Consider the following 18,606-nt stretch of genomic DNA (forward strand, 5'->3'; position numbering starts at 1 on the left):
CTATGAAGATGAGATCGATCGAGTCTGATTTTGAATTTATTCGTAGTACTTCGGCTAAAGGGGCTTTTGAGTACTTGGCTAATGATGCAAGTTATGATGATGGTGATGAATGTGAGGGTACGGTTGATGAATGTGAGTACGGTAGCGTTGAATTTGGGATTGAACTTGCGTCGATTGTAGCGAACAAGAGTGTTTCGGAGGAAGATGAGGATGGTGTCGAGTATACAAGTTTTTGGGATTCAAGGTTGTGTTTGAGAGAGTTTGAGATGTCATTGTTAAGAGGTGTTTTTGGAGATGAACTAAGGTGAGTATGATGATGATATATGAATGGTAATTGGTTGGACATTGTTAATGTGATATGTGATATGTGATATGTGACATGAATGGTGGATTATTATGTTCTTTCTTTTAAATTTTAATTTGTAATGTAGTTACGGTTTTTTAATTTTTGAAACATTTGGTTACGGTTTTAATTTCTAATGTAGTTACAATTCTTTCTTTGGTTTTTGAATTTTTGAAATTGTTCGATTTCGGTTTTGGTTTTTTTGTTTTCCGTTTAGTTTTGGTTCGATTTTTTCAGTTTATGCTAGTTAAGCTTGAAAAATTTAGAAAAAAAAAGGTTGACTTAAATAATAATTTTAGTTTTAGGTATAAATAAATATTTTGTTAATAGTTACATATTTATTTATTAATAATTCTTAGAAATTACATAAAATAAAAAATAAACGCTAAAAAAATAAAAATCTAGAAATTCAGTTTGGTTCGGTATTTTCGGTTTTTAATATATGCAAAACCAAAACCGAACCGTTAGTTCGGCTTTTACAAAAACATAAAACCAAACCGTCTGGTTTTTGTTTCGGTTTGGATTTTTCAATTTTTCGATTTCAGATCGGTTTTTTCTTTCTTGCCCACCCCTAAACCTTAGGGTTGATTTTAGCAGTTTACTCAAGCTAATAAAACCGAACCGTTAGTTCGGTTTTTACAAAAACATAAAACCAAACCATCTGGTTTTTGTTTCGGTTTGGATTTTTCAACTTCTCGGTTTCGAATCGGTTTTATCAGTTTCTTGCCCACCCCTAAACTTTAAAGACGATTTTGACAGTTTACTCAAGCAAATTAAAACAAAACCGAATTGCCGAGGATTCGGTTCTGATTATTTCTTTGCCTGTATTTTCGATTCTGTTTTTAAACTCAAAAGTAAAAGACAACATTTTTACAATGGTATTGTTTTGTCACATAAATCAATCCTTCTAATTAAATCATCTAACAAATAAACAATAAAGAGGCTCAAAAAAACCAAACATAGATTTTTATTGATACACTAGTCATTTATAAAATGTACTCTTGATTCATCTCAAACAATGTACTCTTATGAACCACCACCTTCTTCCGGTGGCGGTGGTGGTGGTGGCGGCGGAGAGTTTAGCAAGCTCAAATCAACCGTCACACCACCGTGGATTGTCGCCTGAACAACCGTATCATAAGCCTTCGCCGATAACCTCAACCCGTTAACCTGAGCCTTCAAAAACATATCATATGCCAGCTTCGGTTTCCCATCGTTCACAAGCGCCTCGATTAACATCTCATACGACACCTCATTCGGTTCAACCTTCTCAACCTCCATTCGTTGAAACCACTCGTAAGCGGGACCACCCGCGTCATTCCTCGCACACGCGGTTATTATCGCATTAAAAGTTACCACACTCAACTCAACCCCCGAACCCGCCATTTCACGAATAATTGACTCAACAATATTAAACTTCCCCTGCGCTGCGTAAACCGAGGCCATGATCGTATACGCGTACGCGTTCGGTTCCACCCCCATTTTAACCATATGTTTCCAAACCCGAAGCGCTTCATCGTAAAGTTTCCCCTTCTCCAAAACACTTAACAGCGCCCCGTAAGATATTATTGTCGGTTTTTCACCGTTTTCGATCATTCGAGTGAATATTTGAATCGCAGCCGTCGGCTCGGAAGCTTTCGAACACGCGATCAAAACCGAGTTCCATTCTTTACTCCCGGGTTTCAACCCTTTTTCTTGCATTTTATCGAGTAACCGAATCCCCCATTTCCAAATCCCCTTTTTCCTAGCAGCAGTTAACAAAAAGTTGAAATGTGAAACTATTAATTCATACGACATATTATTCGGTTTCGGTCCTTTATCGAGCAAATCCTCGTATATTTCGAGCGCAGCCCACCATTTCTTAGCTTTACCGAGTAACCAAATCACATGGTTGCAAACCGATAAGCTGATATCCGACCCGTTTTCACGTATCCGGTTATACAACTCTTTAGCAACCGTGTAATGATCGTCACGGGTGCAGGCCCATATGAGCTTTTCATGTTCGGACCGGCCCGTTTGCAGACCCGCCTGGTCCATACAAGTTAACAACCTCAACACTTTCTGACTCGAATCGTCACCGTTTACTAACCATCTACGCATCACTTGGTAACATATTCGTACCACGAAATCCTCTAACTTCTTCGCCTCGGTTTCCCAATCTTCATTCTTATTCTTATTCTTATTATTATTACTTCCCCCGACTTCACCCTTTTCATAACTCTTTCTAAACCCGACATAAAAATCCAAAGCCCCGAACCCGTCTTCCATTCGTCTATAAGCCAACAACGCAGTGGAATACGAAGCGGGAGACAGCGATAACCCCTTCGTTTTTATCTCGTTAAAAATCTCTAAACCTTTCGTTTCGTCACCTTGCGCTAACGCGATCCCCATTAACGTGTTGTAAGTTACCACATTCGGTGACACACCGTTTGCAATCATATCATTCTTAACGTTTTCAACATGATTAAACGCTTCGGCTTGTTTTATCGCACCGAGTACACTGTTATATATAAACAGATTCGGCCCAGGCGTCTTTCGTTTCAGCCACTCAACAAGAGCAATAGCTGCATCGACCTGTTTCTCCTTCCCAAAAGCCCGAATTATCGTACTGTAAACCTGAAGTGGAATATCCATATTCCCACCGAGAACGGTTTCCACATCGTCTGCGGTTGTTGCAGCCCGTAAACTCAACGCTAACGCGCGTGTATCGACTCGTTTCCCTCTAGTTTCACCGGGTTCAATGGAATCAATATTATTAACAACTTTATCTGAATTCAACTCACTTTTACTCACAACTACTTGTTCTTCAAATGCTAAAGCTAACGGGACAACTGACGAATCAAACGGGCTGCGTTTCGACCCGAAAATCGGATAAATATTAACCTTAGAGCATCTGCAAACATATTGATTTCTAAAACCTCTAAAACCCCTAAAAGCCCTATGATTTGTACTTAAATGAGGGGTGGATTTGTAATTTAATAAACAGTCAGTTTTTGATGGGGAGACACTTAAACTTTGCATATTATTTTTTTCACTAATTTATTGATATGATGATATCATGGTTTATTATTATATTAGAGGATGAAATGAATAATATAAGGTTAGGGTTTGTAGTACCTTGAGATTGAGCAGAGGATTATAATAATAATAATAATAATAATAATAATAATAATAATAATAATTGAAAGTGTTAAAAGAGCGTTCAGTTTGATGTTGGATAGTTGGTGTTGGTGATGTAGTTTAGTTGTGTATGTATGGTATGGTGTTTGCTGGCCAGTTTACAGCCTTTCAAATGGACAGTAGACAAAATTTGATAAAAATTTGATAAAAATTGTTTTTTTTTTAATAGGAAGATAATATGGGCTTTATTTGAGAATTATTTAAAAAAATAATAATAATTTTGTATTGTTAGTTTAGATTAATGATATAATGCTAAAATATATATGTTTCCCTTGTTTATTTTATTTAATATTTTAATCTTTTTTGTTCGTTTTTAGTCAAGATTTGTATACTACTAACGTTTTTGTGTGTCGTAGGTTCCCGGATTTGATCGTGATTAAAAAGGGCGAAAAACGAGCTAAAACGAGCCGAAACGGAGATCCGGAACGCATCAGGAAGAACCAGAACAGAGAACCGGTCAGACCGGGCCGGTCTGACCGGCCCTCTTGGAGAAGCAAGTCGCGCCGTGCGAAGGGGGGAAGGCTAAATGCCCTTAGCGCGGCGCCTAGGGGCTGCTGATGGGTTTTTAATTCGTTTTTGCTTAATGTCGGGCCTTGTTTTCGCTATTTAAACACCTTTAACTTAAACCTGACATAACCTGAAAGCCACCAGCCGATTTTGGAGAGTTCTTGGAGCTATTTTACGCGTTTGTTGGTGATTTTGAAGGCGAGAGAACATCCGGTGAAGAGTTACACGTTCACGTTCGAGTTTACGGGTTTTATCATCTTCGATTCCCCGTTTCTTACACGTTCACCATGTTTTCGTTATTATTTGTGTTGTTTGATTTAGATTTTAATATGCTAGGCTAAATTCCATAGACTGCCTAGGTCGTGATGAACCTTAGTTCGGTTTGATTTTATTTGAATTTTCGTTTCGTTATGGATATTATGTTCTAAGTAAACGGTTGAGTTTTATTTAGTTGATGCGTATGATTGCTTGGTTTTGTTTACTTGAATTTATTGTTTCACATTGCCCTTGTTGATTGTTTCATATGATAGGGTTTTGTTAGGTCATTTACTGTGTGTTCTTGACTAGTTTATGATTGATATCGATTAAGATCATAGAAATAATAAAATCAATTAAACAAATAAAAGTGAGCTGATAGTCTAAAAAGCTGTAAAGTGATAGGCTATTAATAGATCTTTGCTTGTCGGGATTGCTAGATTTAGTTCTTCGTAAGGAGTCCGTCTAGATTTGATTGTCAGCTTAGTCTATTAAATTGATTGGGTTTGCTTTGCTATCTTTTGAATTCCGCGCTATAAGGTAGGTTTTCGTCATAAAAGATACTTAGACATAAGCAATTAAATAACCGTAAGGAAGTTTAATATAAAACTGGTGAATCTTAAAACTTATTAGAAATCCATAGGCGTCTTCTTGAAGTTCAAGGGTCCTGTTCGGGTTTTCTGTCAAGGGTCTATCTTATGATCCCGGTTCCATAACTTGCGTTTTTCCATTTAAATTAATAACCGTAACTTTGGGGATTCCGGCCTGGGTAGTTATTTTAATCATCTGAATTAATCCAAGTTTTCTAAATTGTTTATTAGTTAAAATTAATTAGGGTGTAAGTTTTATTAATTAATTAATAAGTAATGATTATGTTTTATTATTATTCTAATAATTAGGGTTTGTTTTATTATTATATTAATTAGTTTATTAATAATTTAATCAAAGTAATCATTAGTTAATTATTATTAGAGTTTTAATTAATTAGTTTTAAAATCCCCCTCAAATATTATTAATAAATAGTCGTGTCTTGTAGTTGAGTCTAATTTGCTAGTTTCGTAATTTAAAGAGTCTCGTGGGTTCGATATCCGGACTTACTTAGCTGTACTAGAGTCGACCGGTTCACTTGCCGGTTAGTAGTTTAAGGGTCTAGAGTATTACTTAGTGTCTAGATTAGTTTATTTTTAGTTAATAATTATTTAACTACTTCAAGCACATCAATTAATTTAACCAAAAGTCAATGGGTGTCTCCTTGGTTTTTCTAATAGGAGGTCGTAGATTCGAGTCTCATATTAAGCAATTTGCTTTAGGTTAAGCAAAGTTTCTTTAACTGTAGATTTCCTTCTAGGTAGATGAGTTAAATCATCACGTTCTGTTCTTTTACGAAAGGGTGATTTATTTGTTAGATGGTTCAAGTTATACGAGTCTTTGGTGATTGAAAGAAAAGGTTTAGATGTGTAGGATTTGTCACGTAATGTGTTCTTTTGATAGATGGACGTTAAATACATTCATTGACTTTAATTATTAGCAATGCATTTGAGGATATTTTAGTCTTTTAACCACATTTAGTAAAATAATTAATAAAATTAAGATGATTTAACACCGGTTATACCGTGTTAGGGGTGTTAATGTTGGGGGCGTTTTTTAAAGAGTCGATAGGGCTAGTTAAATAGAGAAGAAAGAGATGGGACCACCCATCAACCAATTAAGTTTTTTTGTTTTTTTTTGTTTTATTGTTTCCTTCACTTTATAACTAGTTGTGAACGCCCAACTTAATTGCTAAGCTAGTTAAAAAATCTACTGCTATGTTGCAATTACATGACGTTTTAACTAGAACATGCTAGTTTGTCCAAAATGCATAGCCTAATTAGTTCACAATGGAATTTTCTGGTCAAGTAACCAACTTAACTCCGGTACTACCTCCAAACTTTTTTTGTTTTTGCTTTTTGTGTCAAATTAAGGCAATATGACTCCTAACAATGATTTGATCATATACTATTTTTACCTCATATATCACAATAAGTTAATTAGTTTTTAAAGACTGTGAATTGGATTGGGCCATTAATACTACAACTTGGTTGACCCATTAACAAAGTGGGCTGTCTTTCTTTTCAAATCTTCGTGGCCCTCGTGGAGTCGTGGGTCAAATGTTGAGGAAATTTACAACTTATTAAATTTATTTTATTTAAGAGTAAGCTGCGGTTTTTGTCTATATGGTTTGTCCAAATCTGCGGTTTTAGTCTAGTAGTTTGAAATTTGTGATTATCGTCCATGTGGTTTCTTTTCACTTGCAATTAAACCCGACCCTAATAACCCCGTTAAATCTTGTCGTTAAACCCATCAACGTGCACCTCACATGAGTGGTCGTTTTGTCCTTTTTCTCCCCAAATAAACCTCAGCCCTTCACGTGAGATGGCTTGCGAATTAGTGTTGGGGTTTATTTTGGGAGAAAAATGACAAAACTGCCCCTCACATGAGATGCACGTTGTGTGCTTAATGACCAGACTTAACGGAGTTAGTGGGGTAGAGTTTAATTGCAAGTGAAAGAAAACCACATGGATGATAATCACAAATTTGAAACTATTGGACTAAAACTGCAGATTTGAACATACCACGTGAATGAAAACCGCAATTTACTCTTTATTTAATTATATACCCACCATTGGCACGAAGATATGAATAGTTATGTACTTAGGTACGAGTCTCAGTATTAATGTCTTAAAGGAGTTAAGATACTCCGCGCTTGATACTTTGGCAATCTGCGGGCCCCACAGCAAAATATTAGATGAGATCTCGAGACGTATGCCCTGGGGACTAGGCGTAAGATGATCAAGCCAAAAATGATCGTTATAAATCTAAACACGTATAGTAAATAAGTGATCAATAGGACATTTTTTAAATATAACGTTCCCAACTATAATTGCTTGAATCTATGTTATATAAATATGTTTAATTTTACAATGTGTAACGTGATTACCAAAGTATGAATCCCTGATTGATGCATCAAAAAACGAAAGAAAAAGAATGGTAGAAAAAGTGCACTGGATTGAAAGTGAAAGGTTATACAATGCACATTTAATTCAAAGTCAAATAAAACCACCACAATTTAGGGTGTAATGGAAATTAATCAATTGTCTTAACAAATTTTGAAAAACACTTGGAACACTATTTGTTACCAAACAAGCATAAAAGTCAAAATTAGACATGAAATTTGTGAATTCGGAAGTTGTAAACGGAAAAAAAGGGGTTACTCTATAAAATAGTAACCAACTTTGAAAGTTGTTTCAATCAGGTCACTGATAAAAACTTTTGTTCCAATCAGGTAATTGAATTTTCATTTTTCTTCCAATTCTAGATATTTTACCTGGATAACAGGTAATCTAGGTTTTTTTAAAAAATTTTCAATGTTTCACTGATAAAAGGTAATCTAGATTTTTTTACCCGAAACCCGTTTTGACCTTTCCGAGTGGAACCCATTCCGACTCGGACCCGTTCTGACCCGAACTTGTTGACCCTAACCCGTTCCGACCCGAACAAAAACTCGTTCCGACCCGAACCAAAACAACCCATTTTGGTCAAACCGTGCTGAAACGAGCTGTTAAGTGCTAAAACGAACTAAAAAATCGTTTAACCGAGCTGTTAGGTGCTGAAACGAACTGAAAAAACGTTTAAACGAGCTGTTAGGTGCTGAAACGAACTGAAAAATCGCTTAAACGAGTTGTTAGGTGCTGAAACGAAGTGAAAAATCGTTTAACCGAGCTGTTAGGTGCTGAAACGAACTGAAAAAACGTTTAAACGAGCTGTTAGGTGCTGAAACGAACTGAAAAAACATTTAAACGAGCTGTTAGGTGCAGAAACGAGCTGAAAAATCGCTTAAACGAGCTGTTAGGTGCTGAAACGAACTGAAAAATCGCTTAGACGAGCTGTTAAGGGCTTAAACGAACTGAAAAAATCGCTTAAACAAGCTTTTGCTGTTAAAGCGAGCTGTAACGTGTTGAAAACGCGCTGATTCATTGGTCATAAAAAAACTGACCCGAAACCCCTTTTGACCCGTTCCGACCTTGACCCGTTCTAACCCGAACCTGTTGACCCTAACTCGTTCCAATCCGAACCAAAACAACTCTTTTTTTAAGTGACCCGTTTCGACCCAACCCAACACAACCCATTTGCCATCTCTAATAACAATATAACTAAAAAGATTGTAATTTATTGCAATTTTTCAAAACAATTTTTGAATATTTTTGCTTTTTTTTCGTTCAATTTTTGCAATTTTCCGAACTTTTTTTTGCAATTTTCGGAATTTTAAAATTATATTTCGCATTTTTACTCATTTTCGCAATCTTTAAAAGTTATTATGCAAAGTTAAAACATTGAAAAATAAAAAAAAAAACCTACATTATCCAGGTAAAATATCTAGGATTGAAATAAAAATGAAAATTTAATGTCCTGATTGAAACAAAAGTTTTTATCAATGACCCAATTATAACAACTTTCAAAATTGATTAGTTTTCTATGGAGTAATCTCACGGAAAAAAAACTCATTAACACCCAAAATTCCGTTATGATAAGTAATAGAGAGGATAGAGAAAACGGAGAGAGAATATCCAAACTTTTGCCTATCGTTTATTAGCTCAAACGGTGGTTAAGCACAACAACCAACCAACCAACCGTTCGTTATTTAGTTACAAGAATGACCCTTACAACTTTCAAGTATTGCAAGACTAGTCCTTTAATTTCTACTGTTTATTATATGTAAGTTATTAAACTTTCTTACACATCAGCGTACTCTCTCACGTCATTACGAATTCTTTCAATTCTCGGCCAGACTGGAACAATGTTGCTAATTTTGAGAAGCCGAGAAGCATTCGTGTGGCACTGAATTACTGAAAACCCATTGATAGCGTATCCTCAATTCAGTCATTCTTTTTTTTATATTTTTATACTTTTACTCTAAATTTTACCTTATTAGTTAGTTGATCATGTGCTAGACATATTATTATTAGTCGATTAGACTATATTTAACTTATATGATTTATCAGTTAGTTACTTGCTAAAATACTTGAGTATATTAAAACTTGCTGCTAATTTAATTATTATATTGTTTAAAATTTAATTTTATATTTTCTTATGAGACTTGACCCGAACCAGACCGAAATTTTTTTATATATAGTGACAGAAAACCCACTTAAAAAAAATTCTAGCTCTCATGATAATATTTTTTTTGGATTCGTCAAGAGTTGCTTTTGCGAATGGAGGTATCACGAGTACCGTACCGCATTGTATACAAACCGAACCGATGAGTCATCTTTGCCAAGAAATGAGTTTATGTCGTCAATTCCGTGAATGATGATAATGTAATGAACATTGTCCAAAGAACGTATCTATAAATATTTGAAATGTTTGCTCGTTGATGAAAAAAGGTGATAAAATGATACACGATAAAAAAATGCTCGCTTATGTTGAATGGTTTTAAGGAAAATGACAAAAATATATATATCACCGACTTTTGAATACTTTAAAAATTATATTTATTTTTTTTAAATGATCAACAAAATACTTCGTTAAATTTTACACTAGCAAGATGCTAGCATCACGAAGTACATCAACAATTTTCTCTCTATATGATAATAGCAAAATCGATAAGATTAACAAACTTGGATCCATGATAAATAAGTCATAATCGGACAACTTCTTTGTATTCATATATGTCATATATATTTTATAATCGGCTTCATTTTCATTGTGATTTACCCCATATATTTTCCATCCCACGTTACCTAATTCGGAATTGACCTTCATCACGAGTTCATAATTTATATATTTCGTTTCTAGAATTCTAGTTAATATCATTTTACATGAATGGTAAAATTATAATAAGTATCATATATTACTAAAAGAAAAAAGAGTAAGTTAAATAACTAATTAGAGATTAAGGAGTTAGAATTGTAGATAGGGTTCTTATAATATTATTTTTTTTCTTTTTAATTTAGTTTCATTTTTGCACATATTTTCACCCGAGTCTGTTTTGGTTTTGGTTACGGTAGTTGAAAAAATCTATCACTGTCACTATCACTAATTATTGTTGCACTCTCAATGACAAACAAGTTACATTTTGTTAATGGAGAATTTAGTGGACGTAGGGTTGTCCCCGAGAATCCTTAAGGATTCAAAGGCTCGGGGCGAATGAGAAAAATGAGCCCTAAAAATAAAAAAGTCAATATTACGACGATAATTAACAAAATAAAAGGATTGTAGCAATGATCTAATTTGAATACATCTAATAACCTTTTTTTTATAAATCAAAAGCCTTTTTTCTTTAAATAATAAAAAAATAAAAATAGTGTGACTAAAAGTAAAACTCGTGAGGAGTTATAAACGAATAGGCTTTTATCGATAAGTTTAGTAACTGAGAATCTTGTATAATGGAAGAGGTTTTTACCATTTAAACTAGTTGTTAATTAGTTTAAAGAGGTTTATGCATTACATAATAAATGCGGAAAAATTTGCGGGCCCTAAAACATATTGGGCCTTGGGTTGTCGGCCTCCCTACCTCACTCTACGGGTTGGGCCTGATTGAACGTGTTGATCCTTATAGTTTAATATTTGACAAAGCTATAACGATGTAAGATTTCTTACTTCGCAACCCCCTCACGTGAGGGACTGAGGTGTATTTGGTGAGAAAAAGGACAAAATTTCCCCTCAAGTGAGGGGCACATTGATGAGTTTAACGACCATACTTAATGTGGGTAATGAATTCGGGTTTAATTGCAAGTGAAATGAAGCCACATAGACGAAAATAACACATTTGAAACTATTAGACTAAAACCATATATTTAAACAAATCACATGACGGAAACCTCATATCACTCCAATGTAAAAAAAAAACCTATTACATTTATTCTATTGTTATTCACATGTTTGTTAACTTTAATAAAGCACCGACATATTAAAAACCAAAGTTGTTTTTGTTGGCAAGAGTCAAACTAGTGGGTCTCATGATAGTATACCACTCGAAATAAAAGAGCCATGTTACTTTTACTGTTACCGTGATGTTAATGACCTTTTTTATTTGTTAAAAATCATAATTAGACAGAAAAAAAAAGTATAAACAACACATTTTAAAATTTAAATGAAATTATCAATACAGATATTTGGGTTTGGGCGGGAGTAAATTAGAATAATCTGTGTAAAGTAGAATAGAAGTAAAAGTTTGCTGTTAAAAAAATTATGCTAGTATAATAATATAAGATGGATCAACAACCCTGGTTTTTAAACCTAAAATCATAACCGTTAACGAAATTAGATTTTAATTCGATTATTATGTATTTCATTAAAAGATAGCGTTTATATCGATACATAAGACAAACAGGAAACAACCAAAATCAATTTTATCCTTCTAGATGTCATTGTTTTTTTTAGTGCCACATGTAACCTGACATCCCTCTACAAATTCCTTGGAATGGTAGGACCACATCTCATTATTTTGTATTCTAACTAAAACTAGTTATAAATTTATTATTCCACGGCATTTATTTGGCGGCTTTGTAAGTTTAATCATAACCACCTAGCATTTGTTTGATTTCATAATCTTAGTTTTTGTATATGGTTCTTTACTTGTCCCATCTCTCTTTACAAATTACAAGAGACGAGACGATTAACCAAACACTTGGTTATGCATGTTCCCTTCTAATCATTGTTCTTGTAACAAGACCAACCTGCCTGTGGGATCGCCTCCATTCCCACAAACCGTCATCTATCATTCTATCCACTGTCGATTGTTGACACAATAGTCTTTAATCTTTATCACCAAGAGCAAAAGAATAACCTTGGGAATCGATCTCTAAGACGAAAATTCCATATCCAATAATCTTTCTAAAACAGAGTAGAACACCCCCCCCCCCCTTCTGAGTATAAGAGTTTACACCTTTGTCATGTATTGTTAGAAAATACTTGACATTGTTTTGCAATAACTTGTCACCCATTAATTTAAGCGTTGTGAGTTGACTTGGTTAACCAATATCTTAAATAAATAAAAACGTAATAAAAAGTATATAAATTTGTATGTGTGTGTGTGTTTCCACGTGTTTGTGAGTTTGAGGTGGACCCCACTCACAAACAAGAGATGGTGCCGCCATAGGAATGGCGCGTGAAGGTTAAAAATGGATGGCTAACAATAACTAGGTGGTGGTGTGGCTTGGCGCCTTTTATGGTTGCTGACCTAGCCTATGACGCTTGATAAAAGGCTCACAACAAACAACTTAAATGCGTTTAAACTTTAAAGAACTAAAACCGCAAGAAAATGAAAAGTGAGAAACAATTACATAGTTTTTGAAGTTGAAGGACCTAGGCTAAAACTGAAGCCTTTTCTATATACTATTATTAAGTTAGTTAAAATATAATAAGTATTCACATGTTGACCTAAAAGTACTATTTAAAAGCTCAAACCCTAACCGAATAAACCACCGCAAGTGAGAACTCCAAGAATATTTTAACCTCTACTTTCCTTCAATCCCAAAACTAATTACGCCATTTATCACGGTCCCATTATCACTATATAACACCATATGCAACATACACTTTACTCTCATCCTACCTTCTAAGTTCTAACTCCAATCTTCCAATGGCCACCACTTATGTGCCATTAACACTCTTCTTGCTTTCTTCACTAGCCATAATTGCTTCTTCTTCATCACCAAACCATCAAACTCCGGATTCCATAGTAAATGAAGTCCACCGGAGCATTAATGCTTCCAGGAGGAACTTGGGGTACCTGTCCTGTGGGACAGGTAACCCTATTGACGACTGCTGGCGTTGTGACCCTAACTGGGCTAACAATCGCCAGCGTTTAGCTGACTGTGCCATTGGGTTTGGAAAGAATGCGATGGGTGGGCGAAATGGGAGGATATACGTTGTCACAGATCCCGGGAATGATAATCCAGTAAACCCTGTTCCCGGGACCCTAAGGCATGCTGTTATTCAAGACGAACCGTTATGGATCATATTTAAACGCGACATGGTGATTCAATTACGTCAAGAACTTGTGATGAACTCATTCAAGACTATTGATGGTAGGGGTGTGAATGTGCATATTGGTAATGGTCCATGCATCACCATACATGATGCTACTAATATTATCATACATGGCATTCATATACATGATTGTAAGCAGGCTGGCAATGGTAATATTAGAAACTCACCACATCATTCAGGATGGTGGACACAATCTGATGGTGATGGGATATCCATTTTTGCTAGCAAAAACATATGGGTTGATCATTGTTCATTGTCTAATTGTCATGATGGACTCATTGATGCCATACATGGATCCACAGCCATTACAATTTCTAACAATTACATGACACATCATGATAAGGTCATGTTATTGGGACATAGTGATAGTTATACACAAGATAAGAACATGCAAGTTACCATTGCATTTAACCATTTTGGTGAAGGTCTTGTTCAAAGAATGCCAAGGTAAAAGTAGTTACAATATTAAGTGACATTTAAGAAGTACTTGATATATGTTTAATTGTTAAGTTTTTGACTTTTGAATGTGAAATATTGCAGATGTAGACATGGGTATTTTCATGTGGTGAACAATGACTATACACATTGGGAAATGTATGCAATTGGTGGTAGTGCATCACCTACCATATATAGCCAAGGCAATAGATTTTTGGCACCCAATACAAGATTTGACAAAGAGGTATGCATACATATACATATACATTATACATTATACATTTATACATAATAGACATATACATGCATACAAATATATAAAAGAAAGTGAGATTGTTTAAAATGTTTGTACATTACATTTATCAAAGATTTAATGAATGTATAGGTGACAAAACACGAGAGTGCACCAGAAAGCGAATGGAAGAACTGGAATTGGAGGTCAGAAGGGGATCTAATGTTAAATGGCGCGTATTTTAGAGAATCAGGTGGAGGGGCTTCTTCATCTTATGCAAGAGCATTGAGTTTAAGTGGCAGACCATCTACACTTGTGGGGTCGATTACTCGATCAGCCGGCGCGCTCCCTTGTAGAAAAGGATCTCGTTGTTGATTCTGGATTATAGCTATATCTAGCAATGTTGCATTTCAAGTTTTTTTTTCTTGTTCTATGTTTTTGTTACTTGTTGATTAAAATGTCAACCTTTGTGCTTGGTTGCATATGAATCAAGTTGAGTTTTTCATATGGATCAAGAAGTTAAGTGCAAAAGAGTTGACCAAATGAATATCTATTATTTATCTAATTTCCGCCAATCAATGCTTCATTTTAGGCCAAAGTTTCCTATTTCGTGTACACGAATTTATTTTTCAAACTTTATGCCTGTCAAACATGAAAGTAGGGAAATCACAATGATTATCTTATTATATTATAATTATATAATTATTATATTAAATAAGATGGGTTCGTATGCGTCAACTTCCAGTGAAGTTTAGATTTTTGTTTTCCGTCTCACTCGTATTATGTGATAATGATTCATAAAATTTAAATAACTAAATATAATTATCAATCCATTCATATATTTTCCATAAAGTATTATATAACACAAACAAAAATATTACCGGTCAAAGTTAAACAATAAAGACTTGAAAAATCAAACCAGAACACTTATAATGGGACGGAGAGAGTAATATTTTTTTATAATTCTTTAATATTAATTATTTCTTATTACACCAACGGCTGATCACACGCAACATACAAATCCTCATTAGAAACAGCTGGTTTACATCAGGTTTGATTTATTTAACGCATGTAATACATAGGTTTCTACATATAATTAGTAATTGGTGTTATTTGTTTTAACTTTTAAGATTAATGATTCGTAAATCTCTTAGTAAAATATATTTAACAAGCAATAATGCAATATGATTTACTTATAATACTTAACTTATAAATAGTATAAGTAAAATATTTTAATAGTCTACCGTTTTGCATTTTTTAATATTTGTTTTCTCCACAATTTTGGGGATATTTATATCTAAAAAAGTAATAAAAGTAAGAAAACGTTTATGAAGTTTAGCTATCGGACCCGTCAATCATGCGGTATGGCCCATTAGACCACGAGATTTCGAAAACCATAATTAAGGTGCATGCAAGTACACACTCATGCTTTACTTTGCTTCAATTCTAGAAGTAATAATTGTTTTATATCCTACACCCTCATGTAGGGCCACGTTACGATAAATTAGATCGGATTTTGCAATTTTTTTCTCATGTACGTTTGTAAATCGCAATGATAGTGATAAACGTTCCGTCACGTCGCGTCAATGTTACGCAAGTAAAAACAATGTCTCCAAAATATGCGTAATGGTTTCACCGATGCAATATAATTAAAAAAATTAATTGTATAAATTAATTAACTAAAGATGCATGAGAGGTGATGTGGTGATGGGGATTGGTTGAAATTTGAAAACAGTTAAATTGGTTAAAGAAAATGGTGGGACCTTTCTTCTTCTACACCCAACGCCCTTTGCTCGAATACGCCTATATGCGTAATGGACCAATGGTGTTTGAGGCGTTTTGAACAAATAAAAGGGTAGGAAACGCCCCAATACAAATGCTTTTAAGCCTAGCTAGTGTGGGCTTAGGCAAATTGTTACAGGCAATATAAATGCCGTGGATAAGTTGTCTTATTGTCGTCTTAGCAAATTGTTACAGGCAATATTACAAGACATGTTTTTTTTGCGTATATGAAAATTTGTGCTTTAATTTAGACGAGTTAGTTAATGAATAATGAGTGAGCCAACGAGCGTGCTTACATGAGTTTAAACTCGACTCGCTTGATTCAATATTAAACGAGCTTTTCTCGAGCTAGTCCCAAGCTTTTGAACAATTATACTTCCTTGATAAAGAAAAACATAAATAAACAAATAACTTTTGGAAAATAATCTGAATTATTATTTCATATATCCGAAATAACTTTATTTAAGTTTTTTGTAATCTTTTATAAGATATTAAATATGAAATTTTCGGATATTCAAAATTCGGATGTAATATACATTTTTAGTTTCATGCATGCAAAATCCCAAAATCTTATGAATCATTAGGTTCAATTTGACCCACATAACATGAATGAAAAGAATTAAACTATAATAACTTACCAATGTTGGTTTTCCATTTACATACTTCATATGTTTCCTAAACTTGTAAGATCATAATCCTTTTTTACATGCATTGTATCACATTAATCATAATCTAGAAGAAGAAAAATCCTGCAATGGCAAACGCACCGGACATGATAGACGCCTTCAAGGCATGCGCGGCGTCCTCTTCAAGTTCGGCGTCTAAATCCTCGCCCTCTGGTGCTTCGGCTTCTTCAGAATCCGGAGCATCAGCGGCTTCTGTTGCACCAGCATCCGAATCGGGTGCTGGTGGGCTAGCCGTGGATTCAACCGCAGACGGGCTACGTGATGAGCCATCACTACTTGTGATGGGTGAAGACGCGGGTGGAGAACTAGCCGGGGAACCATTGGATGGAGACGGGGCATTGGATGGTTTAGGTGGGGCGGATGGCGATGGTGTTGATCCCTTTGGGGAACCGCTTGGTGGTGATGTTTTCGGGGAACTTGTTGGTGAATCGGCTGCGGTGACAAAGCCGATGATCGCAATGGAAACGAGAGCGAGAAGTACCATTAGACGTGCCATTTTGCGCGGAAATGAGATGTTTTATTTGAAAGTTTGGAAATTTGAAAATTGCATTAGTTTCTCAAGTTTTGAATGTGGTTAAAGAGTGATTATTCATATAATGTAATTTGGATGAAAATGATTTAAACTTGTTTACAAAATGAATGATAAGAAATAAGAGATATGTGTGAGGTGTAGATATAAATTAGGAGAGAAATATGGGATTTGTTTTATCCATACAAACTACTCTTAAAAATTAATGTAATAAGACTTTGATTTACTACTACCTTTCAACAATTGCAAGTTGATAATATGACTACTCATTGACTTTATAAATTGGTCAATCACCATTGATGGTATGTATATCCATAGTTTGACCACAAAAAGGGCCAACTTTCAAGGAGGACAGGGCGGTCGGCCGCCTCCAACCTGACACTCCGATGGGTCTGAAATTATTTTTTCTTAAAAGAAATTATATATATTTTTATGAAAACGGTATCTATAATTAAAAGTTTAAACTCAATTACACAACCACTATATATTTTTATGTCTCTTCTAAACTATTACCATGCAACTTTTTTTTAATAATTCGACTGCAACCCATTGCGTATAAGCAAAAATCTACCCTCTTTAATCCAAAAGAAAATCGGGCAGTTAAGTTTTCAGAATATATGAAATCATATAGCCATGAAATTCAAAACATATACACTTCTAAAAGCATGTCAAACAACAAGATTCAGCAACTAATTACTGTTTTTATCATAGTCTATGAAAATATGAATCCCGGTTCTACTTCTTTTGCCATGAACACGAGCCCTTAAATCAATAGACCAAATAGATACGACGAATCATATAAAAAAATATGATATTTCAAAAATGGCATCATTGAGCCTTCCACATATATTTATGAGTAACCACAAGTACCCGTAACCGGACCCACCAATACCCTTCAAGAGATTATAGTAGGAAACCAGTGAAAACAAGATTCGAACCAGAGAACTTTGCCGGATTGGAACCAAATGTTTACTGGACCAATACCCTTCAAGACATTAATGGACACATAAATTAGCTTTCTTTCTAGGAGCTAAAAAACCGACAAATATAGCATGAATTAAAGCAGGCAGACAATGAATCAAAAAGTCACAAAGATGCAAAACGTATACTACCCCAAAACATGTTAACCAACTTAAATACATAATCATTAATCAATTGCATATGTACCTAAAGCACAAATGACGAAACTTATTTATCAAACAAGACACCATTTAATCCATACGCATAATTCGGCTTTAAATAAAGCCAATTCAATAAAATTTGTTGTTTCAATCCACAATGTTAGTGTGCTATAAATGCCAATGGATCAGATCATCAGATGCCAATGGTTTAATAACTTGATATCAAATGACTTATTAAACCATTTCGATTCGAGCAACGAACACAAAAGTTTCGTAATTCAATTAACAAAATATTCTCACCAACTAAATGCAAATGGAGATTGTGATTCGCTGGTTAGGGTTAGTGAGTTCTGAAATTAATATTTAATACTAATAATAAAAATTATTTATAAAAATAAAAAAGTAAATATAAAAATGCCCCCATGCAGGATCGAACTACAGACCTCCAGTTTACAAGACTGGCGCTCTACCACTGAGCTATAGGGGCTTTGTTGCATTTTCTTTCA

General features: G+C 34.5%; 1 protein-coding gene, 1 non-coding gene and 1 pseudogene across 2 annotated transcripts; 1 reads left to right on the plus strand and 2 right to left on the minus strand.

Moving 5' to 3' along the window:
- Positions 1–1,234: 1,234 nt before the first annotated feature.
- Positions 1,235–3,499, minus strand: LOC143560844 (protein LOW PHOTOSYNTHETIC EFFICIENCY 1, chloroplastic pseudogene; annotated as a pseudogene).
- A 9,249-nt stretch (positions 3,500–12,748) lies between these two features.
- LOC143560846 (pectate lyase) lies at positions 12,749–14,607 on the plus strand. Its single transcript, XM_077049052.1, has 3 exons — positions 12,749–13,762; positions 13,856–13,994; positions 14,136–14,607. Exons 1-3 carry the CDS (start codon positions 12,906–12,908, stop codon positions 14,355–14,357), a joined length of 1,218 nt encoding a protein of 405 aa, XP_076905167.1. The 5' UTR covers positions 12,749–12,905; the 3' UTR covers positions 14,358–14,607.
- Positions 14,608–18,515: 3,908 nt separating this feature from the next.
- On the minus strand, positions 18,516–18,587 carry TRNAT-UGU (transfer RNA threonine (anticodon UGU)). Its single transcript has one exon. It is a non-coding gene; the product is annotated as a tRNA-Thr (tRNA).
- Between the last annotated feature and the right edge of the window lie 19 nt (positions 18,588–18,606).

The sequence above is a fragment of the Bidens hawaiensis genome, unplaced genomic scaffold (assembly GCF_021521415.1).
Source record: "Bidens hawaiensis isolate Kalapana, Puna unplaced genomic scaffold, B.hawaiensis_p1.1 tig00020455_1, whole genome shotgun sequence".
Classification (NCBI taxonomy): Eukaryota; Viridiplantae; Streptophyta; class Magnoliopsida; order Asterales; family Asteraceae; genus Bidens; species Bidens hawaiensis.